Source organism: Mauremys reevesii, linkage group 4 (assembly GCF_016161935.1).
Source record: "Mauremys reevesii isolate NIE-2019 linkage group 4, ASM1616193v1, whole genome shotgun sequence".
Classification (NCBI taxonomy): Eukaryota; Metazoa; Chordata; order Testudines; family Geoemydidae; genus Mauremys; species Mauremys reevesii.
Genome location: NC_052626.1, coordinates 126,452,502 through 126,471,372, shown reverse-complemented (window position 1 = coordinate 126,471,372; position 18,871 = coordinate 126,452,502). Strand labels below are relative to the sequence as shown.

Sequence of the window (18,871 nt, the reverse complement as noted above, 5' to 3'; positions counted from 1 at the left end):
ACCACTTTCCCCATATCCACAGAGCCAGTTATCTCATCACAGAAGGCAATCAAGTTGGTCAAGCATGACTTTCCCTTGGTGAATCCATGTTGACTGTTCCTGATCACCTTTCTCTCTTCCAAGTGCTTCAAAATGGTTTCCTTGAGGACCTGCTCCATGATTTTTCCAGGGACTGAGGTGAGGATGACCGGCTGTAGTTCCCCAGATTCTCCTTCATCCCTTTTTAAAAGATAGTCACTATATTTGCCTATTTCCAATTTTCCAGGATTCCCTGATCGCCACAAGTTTTTAAAGATAATGGCCAATGGCTCTGCAATCTCATCCACCAACTTCCTTAGCACCCTCGGATGCATTAGATCTTGACCCATAGGCTTGTGCATGTCCAGCTTTTCTAAATAGTCCTTAACCTGTTCTTTCACCACTGAGGGCTGCTCAGCTCCTCTCCATACTGTGCTGCCCAGTGCAGCAGTGTGGGAGCTGACCTTGTCTGTGAAGGCCGAGGCAAAAAAAGCATTGAGTACTTCAGCTTTTTCCACATCATCTGTCACTAGGTTGCCTCCCCCATTCATTAAGGGTCCCACACTTTCCCTGACCTTCTTCTTGTTGCTAACATACCTGTAGAAACCCTTCTTGTTACCCTTTGCATGCCTGGCTAGCTGCAACTCCAGTTGTGCTTTGGCCTTCCTGATTACACCCCTGCATGCTGGAGCAATATTTTTATACTCCTCCCTAGTCAGCTGTATAAAGTTTCCACTAATGTATATGATGCCCATGTAGTGGATAAGGAAACTGTTACTATATGGTAAAACTGTGCCAGTTCGGTACAAATGCATTTGAAGTTTGTCACCGGGGTCATTAATGTTTGCACAAAAAATGTGAATGTTTCTTTTTCATAAGGTTTTGTGTTGCGCTTGTACTCTGATTACCAATGAAGAAAGCAACCTTCATAATTACTGAGTGCGAAGTGGTATGGAGCAATCCCACTGCTATGAGTTGATGAATGGCATTTGATAAAAAGACCAAGCGTCTTGTGACCCCACCCAACCCCGCCTACACCTCTGTGTTGACTGCTCATCAGCAAAAGACAGCCATTCTGTCACTGACTAGAAGCACAATCTGGTGAGTGCTGCTCGGCACCCCACAAACTCTTTTGCAAACTGCAGGTTTGAGCTCCCAGCATGGTTGGCAATGGCTGAAGAAGATCCAAAGGGCCACGGAGGCCCAATCTCTCTTTCTTTTTCAGGTAGTGGGTTTCTTATAAACTACCAAGTAGGAGTGGTGCAGGCTTTATGGGATTTGGCACCTGAAATAATGAGATCAACATCCAAGGTCTACGGAGCATCGGGTGGGTCAGTTGTAGCTGCAGCAGTGGCATGTGATGTTGACATAGGTAAGGAAGGTGTCGATTTACTTCATTCCATATGTGTGTATTTTTAAACACGGCTTCTTCTAGGGGTATTTAATGGGCAGAGAATCAGAGAAATGGAAGGCTGGAAAGGACCTCAAGAGGTCAGCTACTCCAGTGTTTCCCCATGACCGGTCCATGGACCGGTGAGATCTCCCTGTCACCATTTAGGAAAGCAGGAAGACAGTCCCTGGTATCAAAAAGATTGAGAAACACTGATCTAGTCCATCCCCCTGCGTTGAGACAGGACCAAGGAAACCTAGACCAGCCCTGACAGGGGTTTGTCCAACCTGTTCTTAAAAACCACCAATGACAGGGCTTCCACAACCTCCCTTGGAAGCCCATTCCAGAGCGTAACTTCCTTTATGGTTAGAAAGTTTTCCCTCACATCTAACCTAAATCTCCGATGCTGCAGGTGAAGCCCATTACTTCTTATCCTACCTTCAGGACATGGAGAACAATCGATCCTTGTCCTCTTTATAACAGCCCTTAGCATATTTGAAGATTGTTATCAGGTCCCCCTGGCATGCCTGAGGGTAGCAACTTGTATATATGAGAGGAAGGCTAGTCCAATGATTAGGACATTATTTTAGGACTGAGGAAACTTGGGTTTAATTCCCTGTTCTGTCACAGATTCCTGTACGCCCTTGGGCAAGTGACTTAGGGCTACTCACAAGAGAGATGCATGTGCCTCAGTCCAAAATTTAGGCATCATGGACATTCACAAAATCGCTGCTCAGCTGCCACCCAAAGACCTCTGACCCCTAAGTTTCTGCAGCTGGGCGTGCACATGGCCTGCTCAGTCCTGACGTGACTGAGCAGCTTGGTGCCAAACTCACATCTAAGTCCCAACGGGAGTCCCAGACTAGGCGCTTCTCCATCTGTTTTGCCTGTTTTACCTCCAGAGCGGAGATGGGATGTGAACATTGGGAAGTGTTATGAACTTCAAAGTATGATACCAAACAATGTGCCAGGCAAGAGTGGACTTTGGGGGCAAAGAGGGTCAAGTGGTTTCCCTGGGGAATCTCTAGGTGGAGGTGAATGCAAATTCCCCACTTCTGCATATGCAAAAATGCAGCCTACACTTTGAGGAGGGGACCATTTTCTGATAATCACCTGCTCCTGGAGTCTCAGTATCAAAGGCCCCAGCTGTATAAAGAAAAGACTGAGCTATTCATGGGGGTGCTAGTTCGAGCTAAGGCTATGAATCTGTAACCACAGGAAAAACCCCTGATGTGGTTTGAAGGACTGACTCCTACCAGAGCACTCACAGAGTGAGGGGTGATCTCTGGTAAATTTGTTAGCACGAGCGTAGGTTCTTTTATTGTTTTAATAGGTTTCCTCAGGAATGCTTTCATGTTAAGAATGAATGTGCTTGCTTACAAAGGGCTGTGTGGTCACTTGTCACCGCTGCCAGTTACAGCTGTTCCTAGCCTTCAAAGAGACATCAAAGCACAGACGCTGGGCTGTTTTGGCAGTCTGGCTTACTGGGGATATCACAGGGCAGGGAACTGTGCAGCATGGAAAAACCCCGGTCAAGAGGGAGAGAGAGACAGATCTCTACCCACGAGAGGTGATGGCTGAGTTGCTGGAAGCACAGAGTGGGTGCCGTTGGTGGACCACAGAGGGGAATGCAAGGGCAGTTGCCCTGAGCTCTGACAGAGGCAATGGGGGACAGAAGCCCTGAATAGAAGACTGGAAGGGGTCTGGATCAAGGGACAATGTGTAAGAAGATGGTAGAGGGATAAATGAGGATTGGGTGGGCCATAACCGGCATATTGCTGCATCCCTCATGCATACCCCCTTTGGCCCAGGGATCTTACTTCCTTTTCCTCCCCACAGAACTGGTTTGACAAGCATCCTGGAGCTCATCAGACCAGGTCTCCCTGCCAATGGGCCACAAACACACTTCCCCAGTGTACCTACGCCAAATGTTGTTGATGAGTCAGAGTTAAGGTCCTGGCATTGCAGCACAAGGTGGATGGACGAGGGGACGGAGCATCTCTCTGTGTTTGGAGGAGGTGCTGAGTCTGCGTGCTCTGCACGTTGTTGGGTGTTAGGATACAGTAGGGTGAAGATGTTTCTCTTAACTCATCAATTCCTTTCTTTTAGAGAGGAGTGTGAGCGGGGTTTGTCCTTCCGCAAGCCAACATGGTTTTGAAAGGAGGTTTGGGTGGTGAGATGTAAGGTTGGATCAAATCCAAGGACCTGTCTCGTGATGTTGTGTGTGGCTGAAGCACACTGGGGCGTATTAGATACAGCCTAGTAGCAACATGTGCAAGCGTCTTTAGTTACAAAAGTCGCCGTCTATGATGCAATATTTAGATTCTGCTCCTGAGGTGAAATCTACAACATTGAGATCGCTGCCAATTTACAGTTGAGCTAAAGCCCTCTGAAGTCTTTCCATTCACTCCAGGATGCTTTGGATCAGATGTGGTTGCCCAATCTCATGTTTGCCAGAAGCTGGGAATGGGCGACAGGGGATAGATCACTTGATGATTCCCTGTTCTGTTCATTCCCTCTGGGGCACGTGGCATTGGCCACTGTCAGAAGACAGGATACTGGGATGGATGGACCTTTGGTCTGACCCAGTCTGGCCGTGTGACGAAGTGGGACTGTTCTTGGTGTTTCCTCTGAATACTGTGTGGGTGCCTCAGTTTCTGGCTGACATTCTGTCTCCTGGCAACTAATGGCCCAGGCCCTTCCCCCCTGCAAGGGGATGCTAAAGGTATGGGAGAACAAAGAGGTCAGGTGACCTCCTGGCCCAGGAAAGGAACTCAGCAGAGAAGGAGGAGCTGGAGGGGGTTTTCAGTTTGGGAGCTGACTGGGGACGGGAAGTGTGGGCAGACGGGGTTGTTTGGCTCGCTGGGCCCCAGAATGGACCTGGCTGAGGGGTCCTGTTCTCTGTACCTACAAGCTCTGTTTTAGACCGTGTCCCTGTCATCTAATAAACCTCTGTTTTACTGGCTGGCTAAGAGTGACGTCTGACTGCGAAATGGGGGTGTGTGCAGGACCCTGTGGCTTCCCCAGGACCCCGCCGGGGCGGACTCGCTGTGGGAAGCGCATGGAGGGGCATATGCTGAATGCTCCAAGGTCAGACCCAGAAAGGTGAAGCTGTGTGAGCTTCTTGCCCTGAAGACAGTCTGCTCCAAGGGAGAGGAGGCTCCCCAAAGTCCTGACTGGCTTTGTGGGGAGCAGTTCCAGAGCATCGCCCGGAGACTCCGTGATAGGCCATTCTTATGTCCTTAATGCTTTCTTGTGAAAATGCAGCTGTCAGCTAAATAGCAACTGCAGGGGAGAAAAGTTTGTTTCCCCCCTGCCAGATTGTTTGATTTTTGTTTTCTCCTCGACTCCTGATATTTATCACACCACTCCGCCCAACTCCCCCTGCAGGAATCACTGGGAAAGCCCAGATTCACAGCTCTTTCTTTTGCAACCGTGGAGAAGATATGCTCTGAGATTCTCCTTGGAAACAGTTTTCACATACAATCCAGTGCTAGGTGAGATCGCTTTATATTGCTAATTATTTATACATCACGATAGGCTACAATGAATCCAAATGTGCCTGACATATAATGGAGAGCATCAGCCCTGAAGATATTACCAATGGCATGCAAAGTAACATCCATTGGGGATTATTAATTGTTACTATTACAAGGTCACAGACTGTAAACCTGCTTCCTGGGCTACACCCTAAATAAAACGCTTATGGCCCAGACTGTGGGCCAGAGTGGATTGCAAATGCCTTATTTAGGGTGCCCCACGATAATCTGATCAGGTCCTTAATAATAACAAACAATAATGGATATTGCCTAGCCCATCATTGCGGAGGGCTTCACAGATGGGACTCTCTGTTATTTGTTTGGCACATTTTGACTCACTAGACACATTGGACCTGTGTAAAAACTTAGGCTCTCTTAACACAAATATTTGTGTTCCTGGGGTTCTGATCCAATTAAATGGAGGCTGAAGTTACCCAGGTATCAAATTAACTGTAAAGTACCGTGAGCCAAATTCTATATGCGTACCATACAGCTCCCCTTGACTCTCTTAATCTTAGGCAATAAGCATCTTGGAACAGGGACCATTTCATTACTTTGGTGTACAACACCTAGCAATGTGGAACCTCTGACTGGGAATTCTAGCTACTACCACAAGACAAGTAACAACAACATTCTTGTCTCCAGATTTTACAACATTCTATTCCATAGGTTCTCATACCACACTCATCACTGTATAGCATCTGCAATTGGGACGTGAGAGAATTTGTTCCTTTCTGTGTATATGCGCTGGTGATCGAGATCGGTTACTCCCTCCCAGGTCTGATAGAAGAATTTTTTCATGAAGCTATGGAAGAAGCCAGGAAAGCGAGTAGTCTCACCCTTTGTCCAGGTTACCGTATGCTTCGGATCATAGAGAAGCGGCTCAGTCAAATACTGTCGGAGAACTCACACCAGCTGGCTTCGGGGAAGCTTTGTATTTCCCTCACGCGCTTGTTGGACTTACAGAACGTCATCATTTCAGAGTACAGATCGAAGGAGGAGATCATACAGGTAATGGTGGCTTTGTTTCTTATGTATTTAGAAGAGGGAGAAGTAATTAAACTGACGATGAGCTAGGAAAATAACAACTGAGTTTATTAGGGAGAGAGGAATCCTGTTGAGCTTAACTCAAACTGCAGGTGCATAGAATCATAGAATATCAGGGTTGGAAGGGACCTCAGGAGGTCATCTAGTCCAACCCCCTGCCCAAAGCAGGACCAATTCCCAACTAAATCACCCCAGCCAGGGCTTTGTCAAGCCTGACCTTAGAAACCTCTAAGGAAGGAGATTCCACCACCTCCCTAGGTAACCCATTCCAGTGCTTCACCACCCTCCTAGTGAAAAAGTTTTTCATAATATCCAACCTAAACCTCCCCCTCTGCAACATGCAGTGCAGGCTGGGATAGGAGAATTCCAGCCCGGTCCAATTCCACAGAGACTCCACCCCTAGCTGAGCATCAAATCATAAGCAAAATATTCCATCACCTCTAACTCTTGTTGGCTTATTTATCCAGAGGCCATTTGGATATGGAGGCAGCAGCCATATACAAATTAACCCATAGTAGCTGACTCTGCCTGTTGCATGATCTGTGCCCATGAGTGAAAATGCCAGTTCTGCTCTGACCTAGCACTTTACAGAGCTGTCCGGCTGGATTCACCATCTGTTTCTCTGGAATTCTCCCATCGGGCAGCACAATGGGAATCAAACCTTTAACAGGCTCTTGGAATTCAGTCCTCATGTGAATCAGTTGTGACAATGTGTCGGCCTTAGACGAGTGGGCAGCACTGACTGTATGCCCAGTTTACAGATGGAAAAAGTGAAGTACAGGGAGGGGAAGTGACTTGCACAAGGTCCCATAACAAGTCTGTGGCAGAGATGAGAATAGCCCCCACCTCACCTGGTCTGTTGCCCTACCTCATATGGAAAGTGCAACTAACCAACAGCAGAGCAGCCGAAGAGCCTGTACACAAACTGCTGGCAATGGCACAGCATCAACACACTGAAATAAAGACAACCAGGTTTTTTCCCCTCTACGCTCATCCCATCGTGTCAGTCTGAGGTGTTACGTGTAACAATGGGGCAGCATTTTCAGAGGGAAACATTATTTCCTGGTTGATGATGCACCTCTAAAATATTTATTTCTACTCACCTGTAACCCTCTGCTCCTCTCCCCACAGGCAGTGATCTGTAGCTGCTTCATTCCTGTCTATTGTGGATTCAACCCTCCCTCCTTCCAAGGCGTGGTGAGTGCTCTTTGCTCCAGGCGGAAAATGTTCTGATCCCACCAGACAGTGGGCTGACATGGGATCTCAGGCATGCAGCTGTGGTGTGCAGCTCTTACTGCCTGGGGTCCTAGTGGGTTATTAGTCCAAGAAGCATATTTGTCAATTTCAAAAGGGTTGTGAGTTCAATCCTTGAGGGGGCCATTTAAGGATCTGGGGCAAAAATCTGTCTGGGGATTGGTCCTGCTTTGAGCAGGGGGTTGGACTAGATGACCTCTTGAGGTCCCTTCCAACCCTGATATAAGACGGTTACTCACCTGTAGTAACTGGTGTTCTTCGAGATGTGTTGCTCCAATCCATTCCAGTTAGGTGTGCGCGCCGCGCGTGCACGGCTTCTCGGAACTTTTTTCCCTAGCAACCCCGGCGGGCCGGCTGGCGCCCCTGGAGTGGCGCCGCTATGGCGCTAAATATATACCTCAGCCGGCCCGTCCGCTCCTCAGTTCCTTCTTGCCGGCTACTCCGACAGTGGGGAAGGAGGGCGGGTCTGGAATGGATTGGAGCAACACATCTCGAAGAACACCAGTTACTACAGGTGAGTAACCGTCTTTTCTTCTTCGAGTGATTGCTCCAATGCATTCCAGTTAGGTGATTCCCAAGCCTTACCTAGGCGGTGGGGTCGGAGTGAGACGTGGCGGAGTGTAATACCGCAGAGCCGAAGGCTGCGTCGTCTCTAGACTGCTGCACCAACGCGTAGTGGGAGGCGAAGGTGTGGACCGAAGACCAGGTGGCCGCTCTGCAGATGTCCTGGATGGGGACATGGCTCAGGAAGGCGGCTGACGAGGCGTGCGCTCTCGTAGAATGAGCGGTGAGTCGGCATGGTTTCACGTGAGCCAGCTCGTAGCATGACCTGATGCATTGAGTCACCCAGGAGGAAATGCGCTGGGTAGAGACCGGCTCGCCTTTCATGCGATCAGCGACTGCGATGAAGAGCTGGGTGGAACGCCGAAAGGACCTTGTCTGGTCGATGTAAAACGCCAGCGCCCTACGGACGTCGAGGGTGTGGAGCTGTTGTTCCCGGGGCGAAGCATGGGGCTTCGGGAAGAAGACCGGGAGAAAGATGTCCTGATTAAGGTGGAAGGCCGAGACCACCTTTGGTAGGAAGGCCGGGTGAGGACGAAGCTGCACCTTATCCGCGTGAAAGACGGTGTAGGGGGGGCCCACCGTCAACGCTCGGAGCTCCGAAACTCGCCTTGCCGATGTTATGGCAAGCAGGAAGGCCGTCTTATAGGAGAGGTAGAGGAGAGAACACGTGGCCATAGGCTCGAATGGTGGACACATGAGCCTGGCCAGGACGAGGTTCAAGTCCCAGGTCTGGGCAGGGCGACGCACTGGCGGGTATAAGCGGTCGAGGCCCTTCAGGAAGCGGGAGACCATCGGATTGGAGAAGATGGTTCGACCCTCGGCTGACGGACAAAAGGCGGACACCGATGCGAGGTGGACCCAAGGAGAAACCGCCAGACCCTGCTCTTTAAGGTACCATAGGTAGTCTAGGATGGTAGGGACAGGTACCACAAAGGGGTTGAGCCCTTGCTGGTCACACCAGAGCGCGAACCTCTTCCATTTCGCCATGTAGGTGGTACGAGTGGAAGGCTTTCTGCTTTCAAGCAGGACTTGTTGCACGGCCGCGAACAGTCCCTCTCTGCGTGGGTCAACCACGCAGGTACCAGGCTGTAAGATGGAGGGACTGCAGGTTCGGATGGTGGAGTTTGCCGAAGTCCTGCGTGATGAGGTCCGGCCACAATGGGAGGGTGATGGGCTCCCGAACGGAGAGCTCGAGCAGCAGGGTGTACCAATGCTGCCTCGGCCAGGCTGGAGCCACGAGTATCATGGTGGCTCGATCCCTCCGAAGCTTCTGGAGCACTCTGTGCACGAGCGGAAACGGAGGGAAGGCATAGAGGAGGTGAGTCTGCCACGGATACAGGAAAGCGTCCGACAGAGAGCCCGGCGAGTGTCCCCGGAACGAGCAGAACTGGAGACACTTCCTGTTCGTCTTGGAGGCGAAGAGGTCGACTCGGGGAAACCCCCACCTCTGGAAGATCGTGTGCGCAACGTCGGGATGGAGGGACCACTCGTGGGAGAGAAACGACCTGCTGAGATGGTCCGCCAGCGTGTTCTGCACTCCCGGAAGAAAGGACGCTTCCAGGTGAATGGAGTGGGTCACGCAGAAGTCCCACAGGAGGATCGCCTCCTTGCAGAGGGGGGACGAGCGGGCTCCGCCCTGCTTGTTCACGTAGAACATTGCTGTTGTGTTGTCCGTGAACACTGTCACACAGCGGCCTTGCAGGTTGGTCCGAAAGGTGTGACATGCAAAGCGGATCGCTCGGAGCTCGCGGACATTGATGTGGAGCGTGAGTTCGCCCGCTGACCAGAGGCCTTGAGTGTGCAGGTCTCCGAGGTGAGCCCCCCATCCGAGTGCAGAGGCGTCCGTGGTCAACGTTGCCGATGGCCGAGGAGGGTGGAACGGGACTCCGGCGCACACGACCTCCGGGTCGAGCCACCAGCGGAGGGAGTCAAGAGCCGTCCTGTTGACGGTGACCACCATGTCGATGGCGTCGCGATGCGGGCGGTACACCGTCGCGAGCCAGGACTGAAACGGACGGAGGTGAAGTCGTGCGTACGCGGTGACGTACGTACACGAAACCATGTGGCCCAGGAGGCGGAGGCATGACTGCACCGTCGTAAGTGGGAAATTGACGAGGTCCCGGATGATGGAGACCATCGTCTGGTGCCGAGCACGAGGGAGACAGGCTCTGGCCACCGTGGAGTCGAGGACCGCCCCAATGAATTCGACTCGCTGCGTCGGAATCAAAGTTGACTTCTCGGTATTGACGAGAAGACCGAGACGCCGAAAGAGGGCCAGGACCTCTACAATCTGACTCTCCACGAGTTGTCTGGACAGACCGCGGATCAGCCAGTCATCCAGATACGGGTAAACATGTATGTGGTTCCGTCGTAGGGCTGCGGCGACGACCGCCATGCATTTGGTGAATACTCTGGGGGCGGTCGAAAGGCCGAATGGCAACACGGCGAACTGGTAGTGGGCGTCGTTGACCACAAACCGAAGGTAGCGCCGATGAGGGGGGTAGATAGCGACATGGAAGTAGGCGTCCTTCATGTCGAGGGCATAAACCAGTCTCCCGGATCCAGGGAGGGAATGATGGTCCCCAAGGTGACCATGCGGAACTTGGGCTTGAGTAGGTATCTGTTCAGCCCGCGAAGGTCCAGGATAGGACGTAGCCCGCCTTTCGCCTTGGGGATGAGGAAATACCTGGAGTAAAATCCCCTGCCCCGCCTGGAGGGAGGCACCTCCTCTATGGCATCCACGCTCAACAGAGTCTGGACCTCTTGTATGAGGACTTGCTCGTGAGAGGGGTCCCTGAAGAGGGACAGGGAAGGTGGGTGGGAAGGAGGGGGCGAAACAAACTGAAGACGGTATCCCGAGTGGACCGCGCTGAGCACCCAGCTGTCCGATGTTACTCGGGACCATGCCAAGAAAAACCGGGAGAGGCGGTTGTGAAATAAACGGGGAGGATCCGGAGGGGAGAGTGATGTGCAGCCCTCGTGCGTCCCATCAAAAGGGTTGCTTCGCCGCCTGAGGGGCTTTGGAAGCGGCCTGGCCCTGGTTTCGGCGGTTGCCCGATGGGCGACGGCGATTTTGGGCCGGTCGCCGAGCCGGGTAGGGTCGGTACTGCGACTGATAGCGGGAGGGCTGCGGGCGGAATGGCCTGCGCTGCGTCACCGGCGTATGCATGCCGAGTGTACGGATCGCCACCCGGCCATCCTTTAGTGACTGGATCCGCGAATCCGTCTTCTCCGAAAACAACCCCTTGGTGTCAAAGGGCAAGTCCTGGAGAGTGAACTGGACTTCCGGAGGCAGGGTGGAAGATTGGAGCCAGGCAATGCGCCGCATTGTGACCCCTGTCGCTAAGGTCCGTGCCCCTGAGTCTGCCGCGTCGAGGCCGGCTGTAATGGAGGAGCGAGAGGATCGCCTCCCTTCCTCCAACATTGTGGTGAAGTCCTGGCGGGATGTGGACGGCAGGAGGTCAGTGAACTTGGCCAGGGACGTGAGTATGTCGAACACGTATCTGGCCAGGAGGACCTGTTGGTTACCGATCCTCATCTGCAGGCCCCCTGCTGAATAGACCTTTCGGCCGAGAAGGTCCATCCGCCGTGCCTCTTTCGCCTTTGGGGCGGCGGCCGGCTGGCCGTTACGCTCCCTATCGTTAACGGACTGTACCACCAGGGAGTCCGGAGTTGGATGCACATACAAGTACTCATATCCCGTGGGAGGGACTGAGTACTTTCTTTCCACGCCCCTGGCTGTGGGGGGCACAGAAGCGGGCGTTTGCCAAATGGTGGTAGCGTTCCTCTGGACCGTGCGTACAAAAGGTAACGCAACCCGGACTGGCACGTTCGTGATGGGGTCCTCGTCCTCCTTTACCTCCTCGACAGGGAGGTCCATGGCCGTCGCCACACGGCGGAGTAGGTCCTGATGCGCCTTTGCATCAACGGGGGGCGGCTCCCTTGATGCCGCGCCGGCCACTGCCTCATCGGGAGAGGATGAGGAGGATAACTCCTGAACGACCTCAGCCGAAGAGGGGTCCACTGCGTGGTGGGCTGGGGGTTCGGAGGGGCCGTCTGGCGCCACCGGAACGGCTGGTGGTGGGGATGGCGGTGGTCGAGATATCGACGCCTCTGGGACAGTGCGGTGGGCCCCTGGAGGCCTCGGCGGAACAGGCACAGCGTCCGACTCGTATTGTGCCCATGGGACCCAAAAACCCCACTGCTGGGCCCCGCTAGGCTGGGGTGGTGGCGTCGGAGGCGGGAGGCCATAGGCTTCTGCGCCGGAAGCGAGCGACTCAGGGCGGGAAGGCCAGGGAGGTGCCAAGGAAGGACCAGGGCATACCGCCGAGGGATGCTCTTCCCGTCGGCGCCGGGAAGGCGACCTCGCTCGACTGTCTCCACGGTGCTGGGAGCTCGACCGGTGCCGGGAACTCGACCGGTGCCGGGGGCTGGTCCGGTGCCGGGAGCTCGACCGGGAGTAAGATCTCCGATGTCGAGACCGACCATGGTCATCGCGGTGCCGGGAGCTCGACCGGTGCCGGGAGCTCGACCGAGAGCGCGAACTGCGATGCCTGGAGCGTCCGCGGGAGTCGGGGCGCCGGGAACGGTGCCGGGACTGAGACCGTCGGTGCCGAGCTGGTGGCGACCTCGATCTGGTGCGACGTCGGGAGTGCGACCGGTACCGCGAAGCGGAGCGGTACTGGGACTTCGACCGACGGGCTGACTGCGATCGGTGCCGCGATGGAGTGCGGTGCCGGGAACGCGATCGGCGGGACGGCAAGCTGTCGACGGTGCGGGAACGAGACCGGGACCATGTCCGATGTCCACGCCTTGATTCCAGAGAGGGTGGCCGGACCATTGCTGCCGGTTTGCCTCTGGAGACGACAGCCCGCGCCGGCGGTGCCGGGGGCCGGAGGCCTGGAGCCTCTATGAGCTGTATCAGCTCTCGCGCGGAGGTAAATGTCTCCGGCGTCGACGGCAGCCGAGGCTCGACCACGGACGGAACCGGGGAGCGAGGCGGCGCCGGACTCGACGGCCCTTGCGGCGCCGGAGTCACAGGTGCAGTGCACTGTTTGTGCAGAGGCACCACAGGGGCTGCAGGCTGCGGAGTCGCCTTGGCGGAGTCCTGAACGCGAGCCTGAGCCAGAGCCTTCGCCAGTCGTTGTTTCCTGGCGGGCGAGAGCGAGCGGTGCCGAGTCTTCGCAACCGCTTTCTTCGCCGGCAGTACCGCAGTCGGTGCCGGCGGTATGTCCTGCACGGGAGGCCGCGGAAGCGGCGCGGGCGGTGCCGGTGGTTGGAGGGACGCCTCCATGAGGATCTGTTTCAAGCGGCTATCTCGATCCTTGCGGGTCCGCGGCTTGAATTTTAAACAGATCTGGCACTTGTCAGTCCTGTGCCCTTCGCCCAAGCAGCGGAGACACGCGTCGTGCGGGTCTCCTACGGGCATCGGTTTCTGGCACACCGTGCAGGGCTTAAAGCCCGGTGCTTTGGGCATGAGCCCGCACCGGCTAAGGCAAAAAAGGGGGAACCCCCCCCTTTTTTAGCCTATCTATCTAACACTAACTATTGCTAACTTAACAACTATAACTAACTATGCTAACTATGTACAACAATGAACTAGAGAAAGCTAGGGACGTGAAGAGCTATCAAGCACTCCACAGTTCCAACTGCCGTCACGGGCGGTAAGAAGGAACTGAGGAGCGGACTGGCCGGCTGAGGTATATATTTAGTGCCATAGCGGCACCACTCCAGGGGGCGCCAGCCGGCCCGCCGGGGTTGCTAGGGAAAAAAGTTCCGAGAAGCCGTGCACACGCGGTGCGCACACCTAACTGGAATGCATTGGAGCAATCACTCGAAGAAGAATCTATAAGTCCATGGGACTTCACACTCCTTGAGTTTTGATGTAAGTTTCCAGTTGGCTAGCAGCTGTGGAGGAGGCGAAAGCGCAAACGAAACCAGCAAGTTGAGTCAAGCTCTGGGCATATGGATCCGTCCAGGTTGCAAGTGTTTGCTTGAGCCAATAGCACCACCATGGGCCCCGGCTGGCACAAGTTTATATTCATTTGCAGTATGCATATAAGGGCCTGTCCTGGACCCAGAGCTACACAATGGCACCTAGAATCTAGGGACCATGTTCTCACCTGCTGTGAATTGGAATAGCTCCAGTAAACGCAATGAACCTGTGCTGATTTACTCCCTAGATCTCTTTACTCCCAATCCGCTGCCTTAGCCACGAGACCCCTCTTCATTTAATGGCATTAGCTACACAAGGGCTTGATTCTCATTTGCACTAAGACAATGTAAAAAGGCCTTAAAATGGGCATCAATGTGATTTGCACTCCAGCATTATGCGGCCTTAATGTAAATGAGAACCAGGCCCAAAAGTTCCCATTTTACGTGCCTAAGCTGTGATCTGGACTTTCTAATGGGATTTGGCTCTCTTGTTAAGGCGTGCACATGGGATAAGCATGCTGTGATCCACACCAAAGATGACCCATTATCTGATTCAAACTGCATGTCTTCCCAGCGCTACATTGATGGAGGTATGACTAACATGCAGCCTGGCTCGGACTCGGAAACCATGATCACGGTATCCCCTTACACAGGAGAGGTTGACATCTGCCCGAGGGACTGCCCTGCCTATTTCAACTGCATTAGCTTCTTCCGAAGCACCTTCCAGCTCTCAGTTGAGAACTTGTGCAGGTTTAGTTATAGTATTTTCCCACCCAGTCTTTCGGTGAGTAGCCTCAGGGACTGCACAGTGCCAGATCATTTCAGTATTGCCAACCCCAAGCATGTGAGGATCATAAATCATGAGATTGCTTAAAAATTGCCTTAGAAAAAAACTGCCTTAGGAAAAAATTCTGGATAGGTTCTATTTGCCTTCTGATGTTTCAGCCTTTAGAATTCGAATTTTCAGGCTTTTCTCCACAGCAATGTTTTTTAATGAAAGCAGAGATGCTCACAAAAAATGAATGAATAAATAAATAAATAAAAGAATAAAGTTAAAAAAAATCACGAGTCCAGTAGCTGGTGCTTTTAAAAAAAACACCAAATATTGCAAGATGCACAATGAAATGGCAAGAGTTGGCAACACTGTGATTACTGCCTACGGGGTACTTTTTTTGCACTTGGAATGACTATCCTTTATAACACTGAGTGAAATTTGGCAATTTTTTGTGTGGTTTTCGCTGCAGGTGCTACATGAGTTTTATTTACAAGGATATCATGATGCCATTTTCTTCTTACAGAGGCACAGTAAGTGTTACAAAGATTAGTAGGCCTATGTGAATTAGGAATTCCTAGCTTGCTCTGTCTTACAAAGCATCACTGGGATTTTTTGCACAATCCCAGGTCATTACACATCACCCAAGTTCATGTGATTATTTGTGAACATGTAACTCTTGCAATTATCAATAGGGGAGAACTGCACAGTAAATGGAACGGACAAGAAAATACCGCAGCAGACGCCTGTGCACTGTGACAAAGGTAGAGGATCTGTATTTCGTCTCTCCCCTTGGTTTTCACTAGCTGAGTAACATTACACTGAGATCTCTATGGCATGCTGCAGGAAGTGAAAGGACATGGAGTACCTCCTTTGCAAACCCATCAGGAACGTGGTGAGGAGACCATCAGGAAGGGGAGGGAGCATAGGTGTCAACTCTGTGGGTGCTCAGGGCTGGAAAAAAAATAGTGGGAGCTTAGCACCCACCAACCATAGCTGATTGGTGGCTTGGGGAGGGGCTTGGGGGAGGACAGAGAGCAGCAAGGGCCTCAGGGAGGGGAGTGGTGAGAAGAGGCAGGGTGAGGGTGGGGCCTTGGGGCAGAGAGAGTTGTGGGGCACCTGCAAGGAAAAATAAAAGTCAGTGCCTATGGGAGGGAGTTAAGGCCATATTCACTAAAGTGACTGTTATTGGTGCACCTTGCAGAGCTGGTTCTGTGTGAAACATCATCATATATACTGCTCTTCCCTGTTACCCCATGGGCTGACTCAGGCCAATATCTCTCTCACTCCCTCAGGGCTGAGAGGCAGAGGTGGTTATCATAGAATATCAGGGTTGGAAGGGACCTCAGGAGGTCATCTAGTCCGACCCCCTGCTCAAAGCAGGACCAATCCCCGGACAGATTTTTGCCCCAGATACTTAAATGGCCCCCTCAAGGATTGAGCTCACAACCCTAGGTTTAGCAGGTCAATGCTCAAACCACTGAGCTATCCCTCCCCTACAATCTTATATGGTGATTATTCATTACTTATGTAGCATCATAGATGTGCATTGGGAGCCATGGCCAGCAGCAGCCCCAGAGGGGTCTTTCCGAGAGGAGCATGCACTCCAATTTGGACACTGGATGGGGTGGGGGAGGGAGTTGAGGATGATTCTATGGTCAGTGGCTGGTCTGCAGCTTTATCCCTTTGCCCCTGGCACTGACCCCATAATAATAAGGGGGAGCAGATATTTGAGTTTCATCTTAATTGAATTTGCCTTTATTGACCACTTGATATTTAAGGATTGCATTTGTTTGTGTCACCTCCCTTGGCTTTTAGCAGTAGCTCTGCCTGCCCCGAAGAGCCAGGAGACGCCTGGATCCTTGGACTCAGCTGCTGAGATCACATCACAGCATTTTGTGCCATGCAAACTTCACATGGACCCATCACTTCCTCTCAGTGACAGGTGAGAACGACCTGTATGAGGATTTTAGCTCTTTTCACAACAGCATTAGCCACAAAGGCCCTGTCTTCATCAGAAAAGAAGGGGGTGCTCTTCATTCGAGTTAGCAGCACAGTGAAGACAAGGCTCCCCCCATAGTCTTGAACTCGACCAGTTCACTTGTGTGAAAACTACGCACTGCCTTGTCTTCCTCAGGGATGTTCAGCTAATTTGACAGAAGAACACACTTTTTTTCCCTAAGGAAGACACAGCCTAAGGGAGGAGAGAGTGGAACCGCTTCTCACCTGGTGTAAATTGGCATAGTGCCAACGACTCCAGTTAGAGTTATTCTGATTTACCCCAGCTGAGAATCTGACTCCAGTGTCCCTTAGTTGACAAGTAGCCAGGACACCTGGGTTCTGCACCCAGGTCAGCCACTGATTCGCTGTGACACCTTGGATAAGTCACTTAGCTTGCATCTATCTCCGAATGAGTGTGTAAGAATAAGTTCTAATAAGCTAAATCAATCAGTGGGAGTTGCTAATCCGGGGTTAAAAATGAAATTGGGTTTCTCTTTTACGTCCTATTTTGCCCCTCCCAAATATATTCCACAAGAAAAGTCCTATCAGCTACCTTATTGATTGGTTAGATCCAGTGCCAAAGTACAACTTTTGTTTTGCAAAATTTGAATAGATTCGGACAAGGGGTCTTTGAATTAGAACGCCCTACAATAGAGATGTTAAATAATTCTAAGTCTTCCTATAAACTTCTTCTAGCCTTTTATTGTCACTTTGTAAACCTCCCTCCCCAAATAATCCAAATTAGAAAGAAAAACAATTCAATGTAGGCCGTGTCTACACTAGTACTTATGTTGGCAAAACTTTTGTCACTCAGGGGTGGGGGAAAAAAAACCACAACACCCCGTGAGCAACATATGTTTTGCTGGCATAAGCGCTATGTCAGCAGGAGCCGCTCTCCCGCTGACATAGCTACCGCCGCTCTTGAGCTGGTTTTCCATGTCGACAGGAGAGCTCTCTCCCATCAGCACAGTGCAGCCACACAAGCGCTTTTACAGCAGCACAGCTATATCGGTACAATGTGCCGCTGTACACTTGTAACTGGAGAGATGGCCTTCGTTTATTAGAGCTCCAGGGATCTATGCCAGGGGAGAAATGTTTGCTCAGTACAGGAAGACAACCAATAATCCAACTTCCAAGGAGGCCATTCTGACAGCAGCTGCATAACTATGCTCTGCAAGGGCCTGATCAAAGCCCACTGAAGTCAATGGGAGTCTTTCCATTGACTTAATGGGCTCTGGATCAGGCCTGGAATGAGGACCAGGGCAGTCTGTTGTGCTGTCCAGTTGGCCACTGGGCCCACTCTGAAGTACATGTGAAGTCACAGAGTTCAAGGCCAGAAGGGCCTGACCTCCTGTATCTCACAGGCCACTAACACCACCCAGCCACCCCTAGTGCGTAGGTGAAGAATGAAATCTGGTTCCTAAACTTCCTTTCTAAATTTGTAGCAGAATCAGGAAAGATGGGTCAGAAATGAAACATGCAGGTGGATAAATAGCAGCATTTACAGGGTGGTGGTAGGGGCAACATGGAGGAATCAAAGTGGTGTTTGCCATTTTCTTGACCATATGGTGGTCCAAAATATTATCACCGCTGGAAAGTGATCATCTCTCTTTACTTTCTCTAGGTAACTGCTGACGAGGGCTGTTCTGGAAAATCTAAACCAGGGCGACTTCTTATTGAAAGCCTTCAAAAGGGATGGACCAAGTGAAGACGCCGTTTCCTTGCGCAGAACCCACAGCTGCCATTGACTTCAGATGAGATCATGGGTACTCTGGAAATCAGGCTTTACATGTATAAATAATATATATGTAAAGAAATGGGATTAATACAGCATGAATTGTGATACCAGGTAACCTAATAGCCTGTGCACATCTCCCTCCCATTCCTACCCCACTTTGCCTGCCCTCCCTTCTCACTGTGTCACGCTGAGTTTTATCCAACTATCTGTGCAACCCCTGGGATGGGGTTCAGAGTCCAGCAAAGGACTCCTGGGGTGGCCTTTGGAATGAAGTCAGGTGCCCTACTCCTCTCTGATTGTAAGGACCTGGGGTAGAGGCTGTGTTTTTTGTTTGTTTTATGCATAGCTATGGTGCTGTACTATAAAACAATAATAAAGATTTCTCTTTCCTCTGATATATCAGAGCTGATTACATCTGTTGCATTTCCCATATACAATGTGCAAATAGGTACTTTCAGCCAGGAAGAGCTTTTATTGATTTGAGGGCACAACTAAGCAAGAAAGAACAAAAGTAAAGTCTCCAAGAGCGAGCACAGTGTGTGTCTTCTGAAACAATCTGCACTGAACTGCATGCTCTGCAGCTGCTGATCTCTGCACACCAGGGAGCCATTATA

General features: G+C 51.7%; 1 protein-coding gene across 1 annotated transcript; it reads left to right on the top strand.

Moving 5' to 3' along the window:
* The first annotated feature begins 1,188 nt into the window (after window positions 1-1,188).
* Window positions 1,189-18,871, top strand: LOC120404008 (patatin-like phospholipase domain-containing protein 1). The gene is made up of 9 exons (XM_039536023.1): window positions 1,189-1,390; window positions 5,726-5,958; window positions 7,126-7,191; window positions 14,321-14,530; window positions 14,991-15,051; window positions 15,214-15,282; window positions 16,340-16,463; window positions 18,144-18,368; window positions 18,706-18,871. Exons 1-8 carry the CDS (start codon window positions 1,189-1,191, stop codon window positions 18,145-18,147), a joined length of 969 nt encoding a protein of 322 aa, XP_039391957.1. The 3' UTR covers window positions 18,148-18,368; window positions 18,706-18,871.

Bases quoted from the DNA above. Each gene is read 5' to 3' on its own strand.
- LOC120404008 (XM_039536023.1), top strand. From the start codon at position 1,189: ATGGCTGAAGAAGATCCAAAGGGCCACGGAGGCCCAATCTCTCTTTCT. The intron at 1,391-5,725 runs GTAAGGAAGGTG...ACTCCCTCCCAG, and splicing joins GGCATGTGATGTTGACATAG to GTCTGATAGAAGAATTTTTT. The intron at 14,531-14,990 runs GTGAGTAGCCTC...TTTTCGCTGCAG, and splicing joins TTTTCCCACCCAGTCTTTCG to GTGCTACATGAGTTTTATTT.